Here is a 15654-nt window from a genome sequence, read left to right as displayed (position 1 = left end):
TCTGAAAGTAGAATCAGATTTCTTTTAGAGAGGTGAATTGTTTTGAATTGACGAGGTGGAAAAAAAAATCACAGTTGCTGAGGTTTGCAATATTGGTCAAGCCCTATTTACTCAAAAAGTTACGGGAGTTTATGTGGAGAGTAGAAACTTACAGGGAGAGATTCAAAGCAAATTATAGCAAGAAGGCTTAGAGATTTGGAAGACAAAAACAAATTCAAGGACTTCAGAGTGGAATTGGTGAGATGATGATTGGGATGGGGGTGGTCCACAAGAACTTTTGTTTGAAGAGGAAATTGATGACAACTTATTTATTTAAAGGAGGGAATTGTTTACAAAACAGGACGTGAAAAAGTATTCATTCATTCCAAAGAGTAAGGCATGGAACTGGTGGTCACATTCTTAATGGTACAAGTAGTATAAATTTCCATGGATCTTTTTAAATAACATTTTTTTAAAGGCATAAAAGATCAGAAATATTAAGAACCTATTTGCAACAAACCTTGAAATTCCAGGTAAATTAATAAAGGTGTTAAAAATACAATTCTAATGAATCAATAGGAGCACATATTACTGTTTACATCAAAATACTGGTGTAAATTTTTCACTTTACTACAGTACTAAGAATGGGAAGACTCTGTTTTCTGATAACAGATTTCCTTCAGCTTCACTGTTAACAATGATGAGAATACATCTATAGGGAGATATTGGGTCAGTATTATTTTTACTTCGAGACTAGAGGTAATTTCTGCCCCATTTTTTAAATGATTTACTGCCAATGTAATTGCTGATCTTGTAAAAATGTTAGTCCTTAGGATATATGGAATTCCAGCAGGCTTGACAATGCTGGAGTATCCTGGGAATAAATAGGCAATTTGAAATTTTATTCACTGGTACCATCTCCAAATTCATTCCCTCCAAATCACAGACTAACTTTTAGCAATGGTGGTTGGACATCAATTCACTCTCAACCATAAAGAGTCAAGAATCATTGCGCCTCTCCCCCACCCCCCCCCCCCCGCCCCTGTACTTCTTGACTTTCTTTATAATATTTAATCAACTTTTCATTCCTTTATCAACATCCTGTCAGTTCTCATGCATATCCATGGGCAGAAATATGACTCCCAAAAATTGGACCGATTACTTTAATTAACTTATCATGCCAGTAAAAAAAAATCACCAGCCCAGGCAATATTCATTAAAAAGAACAAATTACATAGCTTTGGCAGACATTATCCATGTATTTTTTTCCTTTGGAAACTGAATTATCATTCTACAAATTGTTTTAAAATAAAATCCTATTTCTAGTTAAATAAAATGGTAGATTTAAATTAACTTAATACAGGTGTACCCACTTTACAAAACTAGAGCATTCCTAGGAACCCTTTCATAGGCTGAAATGCCATAAAGTGAAGACCCATTCACTACTATTGGAGGCTATTTTCATTAAAGCGAAAACCTATTCAAATCTTTTAGTAAAAGTGAACACAGCTTTCTTTGTAAAAGTGAATTTTCATATTTCGGGTATTCGTAAAGTAGGGTATACCTGTATCCTATTCTCAACAATAGCTTACTGGCACATTGCAAACCCTGTCCCCCACACAAAATTACAAATAGAAGACAGTTTCATTCTGTACCTTCAATCTCAGATACAATCAACATTTGAGGCTGTGACAACCCTTCCTGCAAGTTGAAGAAATGAAGTGTGTTGTCAAATGTAATAAATCCAATTTTGGTCCTTGAGTCTCCTGGTAACCTAAAATATATGTATGAATTTTTTTTACATCCACATAACCTCAGCAATGATTTCAAAAACAGCAATACACATTTCTGCAATATTAATAAATCACAAACCATTAAAGTGAAAATACAGCATAATGATACACATTATCTTCTGGCACTTTCTCTTAAGTCTGTCATTAATTTCTATGAAGTTTCAGGTTGGAGCTTTCAAAACTTATTAAAGCAAATTATAACTTTAAAAAGGGAACTTCTACTTCATATAATATCAAATTTCATAACTTTCAAATTCTCTGAAACTAAATCATTAAACACCCAAACCCTTTAAATACTCAACACCCTTAACCATAGGGTGCTTTAAAAAAAAGACTTACTTGTCAACATTTTCTAACAATGACTGACAACAAATGTTGAGATAGCCTGATTCCATGGCATTATGGGAAACATCAAAGACAAAGAGATAGACAGCAGGTTGAGGAGGTCGCAGCTGCAAAATAAATATCTGACCATTGAAAGAGATGTTGGAAACTTTTGGAACTTTAGAATACAGTTACATATTTTATCATTTCAATTCTGTTAGTAAATTTTGAAGTCTTTCAATTAGATTGCAATGCTGTACTCTCTACAAGCAACAAATGTTTGCTAATATAGACGAATGGGATAACTATTAATTTGATTTTAGAAAATATAACATTTTACCATATAATCTGATGAAGCAATAAATTCCACTGTTGCAGTTTGAACTTCTGGTCGTTTATGTGGTTCACCATATGAGTGTGTCAAAGGATTATACATAAATTCTTCAGGTACTGTGATTGAAGGTGAAAGATTTGATTTATACAAGTACATTCTTATTCTAATTTACGCAAATTGTTTCACCAAACATAATATCCTATGCAACCATCATAAAACACTGAATAGGTAAAATTAAATCTAGGAATGATATCAAATCACTGCACAAAAACAGGGGGTGAAAAAAGAAAGTCTGCAGATGCTGTGATTGTAGTTAATACACAAGAGTGCTGGAGAAACTCAGCAGGTCCTGCAGCATCAATAGGAAGCAAAGATATATACCCAATGTTCGGACATGAGCCCTTCGACAAAGTACGAGACAAAGGTTTAGGGAAAGAGTAGGAGACAGGGGGTGGGTAAATGGAGAAAAGGAGACACAGGGACAGGGAAAGAGACGAGGGAGGGGACTAATGGAAACCAGAGAATCTGTAGTGGCACTGATTTGACACAGCTTACAAACAAATAAAGAATACACTCGCTCGTTTCTTTCAGCACACCATTAAGTCAACTTTCTTTTATTATTCATTCGACACAACATGACATTCTTCAACTCCCCAAACACCTCACAGCCAAACTCTGACCTTCCCAATGGCTCACTGCTACATGGGCAATCCTGGCACTCTCACTCTCCTCCTGACGAAGGTAAGTAAATGACAGCACACCCTGCATTTGCTGAAACTCAAACATGCCGAAAGGGGTAATTACTACTGTCTGCTCAACTGGAATCTGATAGTAAGCATATATTAGATCTATTTTCGTAAATACATGTTTGCCATGGAGGTTTGCTAAAAAATCTTGTAAATTAAGGATGCTGTATTGGTCAGACACAGTAGAATTGTTCAGGGTATGATAATAATCACAAGGCCCCCAATCCCCAGGAGATTTTTTTGGAACCATATGCAACGGAGATGTCCAGTTGCTGTCTGATCTGCGGACTATGCCCAACTCTTGCATGTGGTCGAATTCCGATTTTAAGACAATCTGGGGCTAATCTACAAGCCTGCACTACCACCAGAGTCCCTGAGTCTCTATACGGAGGGTTACTGTATGTTTAATGTCTGTGTAACGATACAATGGGGTCACTAGGCGAGGGAAACTCTTGAGCAAGGCTCAAAAAGGGCAGGAGCCAGGTTGAAGGCTCATCAGGTGGCTGACGATATTTGAGGGATGACAAATGCAGCTCACTTGCTTACAAGAGCTGTGGTCCACGACGCAGTGATTTTTCAAATCCACCAACAAAGAAAAATGTGACAAGAGATCTACTCCCGAAATGGAATTTGCCATGTTTCCAACTGTGAAAACCCACCAAAAAAGACTGAAATCCAAAGTGACCTCTGGCCGTATGTTTGAATATGAGAATCATTCGCAGCCGAAAGAACACATGACATATTGGGACCATGGTTGGAGGGACCACTAAAATCTCTGCAGTGGAATCCTTCTATTTTCAACATGGAAGCCATGGACATAATGAGGTCAGCGTGACCCGCCAACCGCCAACTGATCAAGGGTGGACATTTGAAAGAACCTATTAGTATCAAAATCAGCTTGACTTTGTTAGTAATCGCTCATATAAAAGGTTGGGTTTAGAAACTAGATTAGTAATAGATGTGTTTTTTTCTTTTTTTTATCAGTAACATGGATTATATGTATCTTGTTTACCATCTGTAATTTTATTTTATTCGACTTATACATTATTTCATATGTATCTCAGTACTTGATATTATTTTTCTCAAAAAACCAATAAAAAGATTGGAAAAGAAGACACTCTTGAACATGACAAGGAAAACATCAAAGGAACCTCTGATTCCAAAAATCTGTTCCAGCTAGCCTGCGCCACCTTCTCAGCAACTGTGACGGTTGCCTATGGCCAAGACTGTCATCAGCTTGTAAATGGGGCAATACCAGTCTCCCTAGATAGCTGCAGAATAGCCACTTAAGTATGTCATATGAGAAATTACCATCTGGATCCACTAGGACATCCTTTACTTCACAGGCAATCTGCTCTGGAAGCACTCCACAAGTAAACCGTACTTTGTCTTCTGACTTGTCACACTGAGGGCAGAAAAATGCTCTTTGAGGATTATAAACCATTCTGGTGTATTATTAATAAAATGATGGGGGGGGGGGAGGAGGAATCTTCATTTTGCTCCCCCCAATTGCTCCTATAAGGGGTTTATCCTCATCATTATCCATTTTAAATTAGAAGGTACCGCGAATTCACGGGGTCACCACTTGTAACGGCACTGATTTACCACAGCTATAAAATAAAAAAATAAACTCACTTGTTTCTTTCAGCACTCCATGAAGTCAACTTTCTTTTATTATTCACTAGATACCACATTGCATTCCTCAATTCCCCAAACACCACCCAGCCAAACCCCTCTGACCTTCTCATTTGCTTACTGCTACACGGGTGATCCTGATTCTCTCACTCTCCTCCTCCTGCGTCTGAGATCCATCACCTGTATAATGACGTTGATCGCACCCGTGCATGCATGCCATTACTCCTGTGCGTCACATCGCTTATGTCATCAGCAGCGATCAGCACTGCTCCCAATGAAGGTAAGTACGTGACTGCGACAAAGTCAATGTTAATGCTATCTGGTTGGTGGGTGCCAGACAGAACATCAGGTTTAGTTCCTCCATTTTGCAGATGGCCTCAATTTGGCAGTGCATGAGACTATGGACAAACATGTCAGCACAGGAATTGGCAGAGAATTGAAATAGATTGCCAGTGAGAGATACCCACTATTACAGCAGAAAGAGTGAAAGTCCTCAACGAAGCAATCTCAGAGTCTGCGTCCATCTCTCCGATGAAGAGGAGGGCTTAACGGGTGCACCAAATGTAGTAGATCACAAGTGTAGCAATTCCTGTGGTTACAGGTGTAGGTACCAAGGGGGCGATTGGTAGGAAGGGATGAGTGGACGAGGGAGTCAAGGAAAGAGTGGTCCTTGCGGAAGGCGGAGAGAAGAAGAGATGTGTTTGATGGTGTACAAAAGCAACACACATTACTACATCTCAACCAAATTGAAATGAAGACACAAAGAGGTTGGTAAAGAGTAAAGACACAATGCTGGAGAAACACAGCTGGTCAAATGATGTCCTTTATATAGAAAAGATAAAAATACATAACTGACATTTTGGGCTTGAGCCTTTCATTGAGATATGGAAAAAAGTGAGCAGGTATGCAAATAAAAGTTAAGGGGGGAGGCTTTTCCATTGAGGTTGATTCTTCTCATATTATAGCATTATTCCATGATAATATCTAGTATCTTTCCAAATCTCCATTTTGCCCTTATTCTGTTGCTTGGATCTTTTTTTGTAAAATTATTAGATTGGTGAATTATAGCATTTTCAAATAATCTTATTTACCCTACTTGCCCTGTAGGGAGATAATATCTACCATATCTCCTCTGATTTACTACTTCATGTACCACAATTAAAACATTTTTTTCCTGCATAATTCACCACCACTTTCTTGCTCCTCTATTTCTTCCCTCATGCACCAAGGATATAATTGAATATCTGACTAATGCATTGCAAAACTGTGCAGTAATAATTATGGCAATCATCCAAATCTTGCCAAAGCAGTGGCTAATTCAGTCAGACAAGAAGCTACTTATAATTTTACAGCAAACCTTGATACTTTAACAGTGAAATTACAAATTATAAAATTAACTTTTAAAAAATGCAAGTAAAAGAAATCTGAAAAATAACCACTCTTAATATGTGGTGCAGGAAGGGAAAAAATTGGAATGAGTTTGTCAAATGTCATCTATTTATCATCCTGGTTATTTTCCTTTGGATCATTCGTTCCTTCCCAACTTTCATACTTCAGGTTATTTAAACATATACAATTTTTTTGTTTGAATGTCAGCCAAGTAGCTGAAAATGATGAATCAGAATACAGGATGGAGATCGCGAATCTGGTAACAGCAATCTTGCTCTCAACATCACCAAGACGAAGGAGCAAATTGTTGGTTTTAGGAAGGAGAGAGCGAGCCACCTGTCTGCTTTGATGGGAAGGAGGTGGTGAGAGTCAGAACCTTCAAATTCCTGGGAGTATGCATCATGAAAGACTTTTTATAGAGCCAGCATATTGAAGAAGACAAGCCAGAGCCTCTATTTTCTCAAGAGCTTGAAGAGATTTGGCATATCATCAGATACACTATCAAACATGTGCAGCGTGGAAAGTATACTGAATGGTTGCATCACAGCCTGATTTGGCAGTACAATTGTTCAGGAATGCAGAAGGCTGCAGAAGGTAGAAAACATAGTCAGGTCCAACACAAGCGTTGACCTTCCATTCATTGCAGATATCCAGACTAGGTGTTACCTCAAGAAAGCAGCTAACATCATAAAGGACCCCATCACCCTGGTCACAACCCCCTCTCATTACTACCTTCAGGCAGAAGATACAGAGGCCTGAAAACATGCATCTCTATGTTAAAGAACAGTTTCTTTCCAAGAACTATCAGATGATTCAAACTCCCTTTTCTATACCAATCATGGGCTATCTGCACTATTGCAAGTTTTGTTTTTTGCTGTAGGATTACTGTGAATATTTATGAGCTCTCTTGTATATTTATTGCCTCTTTTAATTCATCAGTTTAATATTTTATTTTTTCTTAATAGGTACCTGTTTGACTGCAGCAAGCAAAATTTCTGGCTCAGGTACATTGTCATTATATATGACAATAAATTAATTCCTATTATCTTGATTAAAATTGAATTTCCCAGTCCTTTAAAAATGCAACAACCATTGGTTCTTTACATTTACAGTTACTGTATTTTATTTGACAATTACTTATTTTACATTTTGCAAATTTTCAGAAATATTTCCACTGAATAAGATCCTTTCTTTTGAATTTAGTGTTTGATATCTAGATACATCTAATCTTTTTGGTAGATTGATCACACTCCAAATCAAGTGGTGCCAATCCCTGAATCAAAGCTCCTTCACATGTCATTAATGGTGCCAGTACCCTATGGAAAAGAACCCTTGTTTGCTACAGTGGTGCTTTCTTCATGCTCCCAGGATGAGCTCGTCAACTTTATTCACTTCACTGCTAACTTTCACTCTGATCTTAAATTCATTTCATCTCCTCTTCCTCGATCCCTCTGTTTCCATCTTAGGTGACAAACTCTCTGCAGACACTTTTACAAACCCACCACCTCCTGCAGTTACTTCAATTACTCTGTCCCCTGTAAGGATTCCATTCTCTGTTCTCCTCAGTCATTATCCAGGATGAGGCTTTCCATTCCAGAACATCTAAGATGTCCTCCTATTTGAAAAGAATTGTGGCTTCATCTCTACTGCCATCAACTCAGTCCTTATGCACACCTCTTCTATTTTCCGCATATCTCTCTTGGGTCACTCTGCCCCGAGATGGAACAAGGTCAGGATTTAACCTTGCCCTAACCCTTCACCCTACCAGCCTCTGAATTCTACATTATCCTCTGCAATTTATGCCACCTACAAATGAATCCCACCACCAGACAAATCTTCCCTCTCCTCCTCGTTTTCCACAGGGTCCGCTCATCCCGTCCCACAAATTGACCCCCTCAGCACCTACTTCTATGACCACAGGAAATTCTACACATGCCTACACATCCTCCCTCACTGCCATTCAAGGCCTCAAGCAGCCCTTTCAAGTAAAGCAACACTTCATTTGTGAATCTATCGGGGCCATCTTCTGCATAGAGGCAGCACGTGGTGGGTGACACAGATAGTGAAGCTGTTAGCGCAATGCCTTTACAGCGCCAACAATCAGGACCAGGGTCTGAATCTCAAGCAGTCAGTAAGGAGTTTGTACATTCACCCCGTGTCTACATGGGTTTTCCCCAGGGTCTAGGTAAATTGGGTGGCATGGACTTGTGCGTCTAAATGGCCTGTTACCATGCTGTATATAAAAATTAAATAAATAATCATGTGCTCCAGTTGTAGTCTGCTGCAGACTGGAAGACCATTTAAATGAGCACCTTTGCTCTGAACACAACAATAACGGAGACCTCTCAGTGGCCAACTATTTGAATTCCACAACTGCCTCATTCACTGTCAAACTGAGGCCACCTGCAAATTGGAGGTACAACACTTAATATTCTGTCTGGGCAACCTTCAACCAGATGGCATTAACTTTGACTTCTCCTGTTTCTGTTAGGTTCATCCCCCATCCCTTTTTTCCTATCCCTGTGTCCTTTCCTCCATCTCCCCACCCCCTTCCCTTTCCATTCAGAGCTACCCCCTCTCCTTTATCATTTGTCAGCTTTTTTCTCTTCTGCTCTCCCATCCCGATCCACCTGTTGGCCTATGCTCTTCCACCTGGCCCTTCTTCCCTCCTTCCCCCATCTTTTTATTTGGCGTCTGCCTGCTTTTTGCTCACACCATACGAAGGGCTCAGTCCCGAACTGTTGGTTTTCTATCTTTGCTTCATATGAATGCTGTGTGACTTGCTGAGTTTCTCCAGCACTTTGGTTTATTACTCTACAGTTGCAGCATCTGGAGACTTTCCTATTGTCAAGAATTTGAACTGTTTTAGTTGCTTTAGTAATTGTAAACAATAGTCAAAAGCCACTTTCCGGTGGCCACAAAGCCTGACTGTAAAGCCACACAGAGTACTCCTGTGAGGCTGTCGGGTGGCCATTTGAAATTGGAAAAGCCAGCCAGGAAGGTTTCTCACCTAACCCTTCACCCTTCTCTGAGAGGTATAACTAGCTGGCTCGGAGTATCGATTGTGGCAGCTGAAAGCGGCCGGGCTGCCAGGGGACAGGCTGATGATGTCATGGTGACGTCATCAGCCATCAACTCCATGGAGAAGGAAGCCAGACAAAAGTAGACTTCTTCAAATTTTATTTCACACCATCTCCCGCTGCCGGTCTCCCCCCCCTCCACCCCCACCCGACTGCCGCTGCCAGTTGCCCCTCCAACCTCTCCCGCCTGACGCCGGTCTTCCCCCCTCACCCCTCCACCTGCCCTACTCCCGCTGTCGGTCTCCCCCCTCATCCTCGCCCACCCGACTCCCACTGCCGGTCTCCCTCCCCCCACCCCTGAAGCAGCAGCGAGAGTCGGGCGAGCGAGAGTGGGGGGTAACCGGCAGCGGCAACAGGAGTCAGGAGGGCGAGGGTGGGAGGGGGAAACTGGCAGCGGCAACAGGAGTTGGGCGGGCAAGGTGGGGGGGGGGGGAACTGGCAGCGAGAGTCAGGCGGGCGAGGGTGGGAGGGAGAAACCGGCAGCGGCAACGGGAGTCGAGCGGATGAGGGTGGGAGGGAACTGGCAGTGGGAGTCGGGCGGGTGAGGGTGGGGGGAGACCGGCAGCGGGAGTCATGTGGGCGAGGGTGGGGGGAGTCCGGCAGTGGGAGTCGAGTCATGCCTGAGCTGTTTGTCAGGCATGCCTTGACGCACTGCTATGACGTGAGGTCAGCGTGGGCGGGACTAGACATCTGTCTGGAGTAGCCGGTTTCGCTGCTAGACAGCTAGCAGTCAGCTGGCACGTTTAGGTACCAGAAAGCCGTCCATTCCGTGGCCACCTAAACGTGCTAGCTGAACTCCTCTAGCCGCGCCTGTAGGTGCCTAATCTTCTATCAGAACACCTGAAAACGGCTAAAGAGAGACGGTCTTACCACTTCTGTGGTTTGTGCTGCTTGTAGAATGGAAACACTGTTACAACCTCAATAAATCTCTCCAGTACTTTGTGAGTTTTGATAAGCTCAATTGTAAAACTGAACTTTTATTTTCACACACTTAGATCTTTTATATGTTCAAATAATTCCAGTTATCTCATATTTGTAACTTACCATCATTAACCCGATAACACAAATTGCATTTCCACCTCCGTTGATCAAAGAATGATACAAATGGATTAATGTATGTCCTGCAGGATTGACATCTGACAATGGTGCTGGACGTAATCACAGGTAAGTGCTGAATCATCAACAAAACCAGTTATTACTCTTGAGTAAAAATTATAACTTTTTTCAATAAATATATTCAGTTAATATCCAAAAAGAGAATTATATAACACAATTAGACACATGCACAAAGACCTTTTGGACCATCATCTTGCTTTCTCTTGCTTAGATTTTATGCTACACTGCTGCAATAGGTTGCAACGGCCGCATATCACCAAATGTCCTGGGATGGGTCACTTACCACGTTGAAGGCTTTTAAAGGATGAAAAACTCAAAAGATCATCAGCTGTAAATATTAACTCGTTAACTATCAGCTGCCAGGCTTGCTGACTACTTCCAGACTTTTGATTTTATTTAAGCGTTTCCACATCCATAGGATTTTGCTTTTCATCCAGGTTTTCTTTCTTTTATTATCAAAATGGGTAACAATAGGGATAATTACAAAAGGCCCCTCATAGTTCAGCTTGATTAGGAATAATCATTTGACTAAATGCTATGACCAACAACAGAAAAGAAGGCATGAAGCTGACCAAAAGATTCATGAAAAGTTGGTTTCGTTGTAATTTGCCTGTCGAACCTATTGTCAAAATTTTAGAGTACACAATCAGAACTTTTGGCCAATCTTCTCTATGCACATCAGGTTGTTTACTGAAGCTAGTTGGGTAGCCATTTGTCTCCAAGCTGCCCACCTCCTTCTGTTGATATACCAACCTAAATGTCTTTTCAATTTTAAATTTATATCCGCATCTACCATTTCCTCTGGTAACTCCCTCCATGCACTCACTGTCCTCAGTAAGGAGTCCCTCAGATCCCTTTTAAATCTTTCCCCTTTCATTTGAAGTAAATACTCTCTACTTTTAGATTCACCCCTGATGGAAAACAGAGGGACTGTTTATATCTTTTCTGTGTCCCTCATGACTTTATAAGCTTTCTTTTTTTTCAAGCAAAGAAGTCCCAGCCCATCCAGGCTCTCCTTATAATGCAAGATCACCAATTCTTGTGATTCTCCTCTGCACCCTGTCTAGTTTAATGATATCTTTCCTACAGCTGGTTGACCAGAACTCCACACAATATTCCAAATATGGTCTCACCAACATTTTGTACAGGAGTTACATGATGTCCCTGCTCCTGTACTCAATACCCTGGCTGACAAAGCCAAGTGTACTCAATGATGTCTTCACCTCACTGTGTACCTGTGACACCATTTTAATGGAACTATGTATTCCTAAGTCTCTTTGATGAGCAACACTCTCCAGGACATTACTATTTGGCACAATATTCCTTTCAGTAAGCAGCAATGGTTTTAATCAACAATTTTACTGCTGAATAAGGAACTCTGCAAAACTTTAATATGTTCCTTTGGTTAAAATCAATAATAAATGCTCAGTGAAAGGACTTGAAATTTGATTTCTTCTCGTACCAAACACCAACACTTCCTAAGAAGGTTGAGAAGGGCAAGACTACCGGCCTTCATCTTGAAATTTTAGACATTTTACAGGGCCACAATTGAGAGTGTCCTGCCTGGCTGCATCATTGTGTGGTATGGTAGCTCAGGAAGTCATTTCAGAGGATCATCAAAATGGTCAAGAATATCACTGGGGTCTCCCTTTCCTCTCATGATGACATTCACTGGGAGCATTGCTGAAATAGGGCTCAAAGAATTATAGAAGTCCCTTTACATCCAGCACACAATATCTGTGACCTAGTACCATCAAAGTATAGCTTCTTCCTGCTGGCTGTGAGATTGATGAACAGTATTCTGTAACTAAGTATTGTAAATAATTTCAAATATTTATAAATACAGGTATTCACGCAGACACAGGAAAAATGTAGTCTTCTTAATGGCAGCGTTGAATTTGAACACAGGTTACTTGCTCTGTAATAGCATTGAACTAACTGCAACACTAACTGTGTTGTTGATAACAATATATTAGCAGTAGCAGTTTTGCACAGAAGAATCTGAATACCAACAATTGCATCCTGAGAGATATCATAGGATGTGGAACATCATTACAGACACTAAATAAAATTACCGTCAGGTCTCTGAAGGGATGAAGTAATAATCCAAAAGGAAGTTTTACTTTATTCAGCAAAGCCTGGGTCTGAGGAACATTCATCAGGGTGCACCGGAATAAGCTGAGATAAAGAAAACAACATCAAATCAATAAAAATCATGCACTTCACCATTATGGAATAAATTCCAGGAAAATACATCTTACTCAGTTTATATGCTCACATTATTTTTCTAAAGTACTGTTTATGCTACGTATACTGTAGAGTGTCGATAAACTTGCTCCATATTCACTCATACATACAGAGTAGATTTAGTTTAATGATTATTAGTGAAGGAGAATGAGACACTCTTCAATGAACTTCTTGTGTTAGTACCAGTACAATTAGGTGCAGTGTAAAAATCTCTCCCTTCCTGCTACTTCAGCACCAAGACTTAAGAATACATCACTCAAAATGTTTTTTTAATTAAACTCAATATGTTTTTTTATTAAACTTTAACCACTCCTTCTGCTCAAATATCATTCCCAATGAGATAACCTTTTGTATATAGTACGACCTGAGCTGAAACTTATTTATTGCAGAAGATTTTAATAAAAAACACAATGGATATTGTTACGAGCCCAAAGGACCCAAAAACCCAGCAGCAATAGAAATTCACCAAGACAAGTAGTTTCTTAAGCAAAAGTTGTTTTTAATTATCTTTAAACATGAAAACAGAATCAAACTTTAACTTTTCTCTATTAACTTAACCCAACTTAACCCTCTTCTAATTCTAAGTGCATGTGTGTGTAAAATTTCTCTCTCTCTCTCCCTTCCTCCTCTCTCTCTCTCTCTCTCTCCCTTCCTCCCTCCCTCCTCTCTCTCTCTCTCTCTCACTCACACACTCACTTGACAAAACCTCCCACCTTCTCCAGCAAACAATAGGAGTGTCTTCTGCTCCCATCTGCTGTTTTTAGCTAAACAAGAACCCAGGTGTGACCTTTCTGTGCACTCTGTCAAAACCCTTGCAAAGAGCTTTCCACAGCCAGTGACTGCAGCCCATTCATTTTGTGACATCATTTCAATTAGCACCTACTTGTGAAATGTGCATAGCATTCTCCATACTTTCTGTAAAGTCAATGAATATGAATTATTCAGTATTTCAAATAAGATGTTTTAAAATGTGTGTCTGTATGTAACCTACTCTAATTTTACCGATTTATCTCCCAAATATATCTACAAATATTCTATCACATTATATATTAAAAACATTCCAGTTCACCCATACTTGACTGAAACTCGTCCCAGAGTTGAAGGCCAAACTTTAAATCAGGATCTCAGTTTCCAAGGGGTTTTCTGTTATGACTGATCCAATTTGAAGATTGGACAATGACGGGTCAGAAAAAACAATACATGTGCAGATAACATGAACAGTGTGGATCAAATTCTCATGCATGACACAACTTTTGTGTAAAGGCTGATTTACTTTCGACTGAGGTAAACTCCTGTTTGAACAACAGGATTGCAGGAATAATGTTTTTTTTTCACTTTTCAAATCAAATATTTCAACTATAAATTTATAGCCCTGAATGAAACCTTCTATGATTAAATTATCTGGTTTTGTGCAGCACTAAAAAATTTCACTCCCAAAAACAATCATCTTGAACATAGCAGTTACTTAATACTAACATTATTGTAATTACACTGGGAGTCAATTTTTTTTAAAATCACATTTTACCTGGGAAGTCCGTTTCATAGAACAGAATCAAAGAAAACATGGAGTATTCCATTCAGCCCTTTGAGCCTGCACCACCAATCAATATGATCATTGCTGATCATGCAACTTCAGTACCCTATTCTTGCTTTCTTCCTTACCTCTTGATCTCTTTAACCCTAAAGGCCACTTCCAAATCCCTTTTGATTATAGCCAACAAATTGACCTCAACAACTTTCTTTGGTGTGAAGTTCTACAAGTTCACAAAACTGAGTGAAGAGGTTTCACCTCATCGTCACTTATTCTTAGACTGAGACCCCCTTGTTCTGGAATTCCCCAACATCAGGAACATTCTTCCTGCATTTAATCAGTCTAGTCCTGTCAGAATTTTTATGCATCTAAATTCCAATGAGTATAACCCCAATCCGAACAGTCTTTCTTCATATGTCAGTCCTGAAAAGGCAGGAATCAATCTAGTGAACCTTTGCTGCATTCAATGAACAGCAAGATCGTCCTTCGTCAAATTTGGAGACCAAAAGTATACATACTCAAGGTGCAGCATCACCAAGGCTCCATACAACTGCAGTAAGACCTCCCTGCTTTCATATACAAAACCTCTCACAATAAAGATCACCATGCCATTTGCTTTCTTCACCACCTGCTGTATCTGCATTGCAAGCTTCAATGACTGATGCATCATGACACCCAGGTCTCGTTACACCTCACCTGTTCATTGTTTGTTAGCATTCAGATAATCTGCCTGCCTGTTATTGCCACCATTTGTCTAGTTATACTGCATTTGCCCATTCTCCAATGAAGCCTACATCCTCTGGGAGTCTTCGTCATAGTTCACACTGCCACCTTTATAGTTACCTGCAAACTTAGAGCTATCATGTTCAATTCCTTCATCTGAATCATCAATATAAATAGCAATGGACCATGCACTGAATCTGTGATGCCTCTCTGGTATTGCATGACAATCTGAAAAGGACCCACAAGCACTGTCTCCTTCCTGCCTGTTTTCTATTCACATCATTATGTTACCTGCTATATTGAAACACAATCTGCAACAGGAATTCAATGGGTCAAGCAGCTCTAGTGGGAAGAAAGGCATGATTAACATTTTGGGCTAGAACCCTATATCAAGACTGGGAATGTAAACGAAGAGAAGCTAGTATAAGGAAGACAGGGTAGAAGGAGCAGGACATGGACTTGTGAGATTGGTGAACCAGGGAGAGGGGGAACATGGTGAACAGAGGCAGTAAATTGGCAGATGCCAAATTAAGAGGCAAGAAACACAAAGGGGTCAGATCGAGGAATATGAGTCATACTGGGTGATCAGATGAAAAAGGCCACCAATGCTGGAATCTGATATGAAAGCAATGGTGGTACGAAGAGAGAGGTGGTGGAATCAAAGGGTGGTGGAGAGAGAGAGCGTAAAAATCCACTGGGTAGAGGAGGGAATCAAAGAGGCAGGGGGATGAGATGGGTGGAAAACCTGTGACGGGAT

General features: G+C 40.2%; 1 protein-coding gene across 4 annotated transcripts in view; it reads right to left on the bottom strand.

Annotated features, from left to right (window-relative positions):
* Positions 1–15654, bottom strand: part of LOC138758139 (protein transport protein Sec24B-like) — a 188229-nt gene that overhangs the window by 75962 nt on the left and 96613 nt on the right. For all 4 annotated transcript variants that reach the window (XM_069926651.1, XM_069926650.1, XM_069926652.1 and 1 more), the window contains 5 exons: positions 12472–12574; positions 10325–10451; positions 2437–2546; positions 2112–2224; positions 1635–1753 (listed from right to left, as the gene is read on the bottom strand). In XM_069926651.1, coding sequence (XP_069782752.1) covers positions 1635–1753; positions 2112–2224; positions 2437–2546; positions 10325–10451; positions 12472–12574 — 572 coding nt within the window. The remainder of the gene's footprint in view (positions 1–1634; positions 1754–2111; positions 2225–2436; positions 2547–10324; positions 10452–12471; positions 12575–15654) is intronic.

The sequence above is a fragment of the Narcine bancroftii genome, chromosome 3, assembly GCF_036971445.1.
Source record: "Narcine bancroftii isolate sNarBan1 chromosome 3, sNarBan1.hap1, whole genome shotgun sequence".
NCBI lineage: Eukaryota > Metazoa > Chordata > Chondrichthyes > Torpediniformes > Narcinidae > Narcine > Narcine bancroftii.
This window is presented reverse-complemented; position numbering and strand designations above follow the sequence as displayed.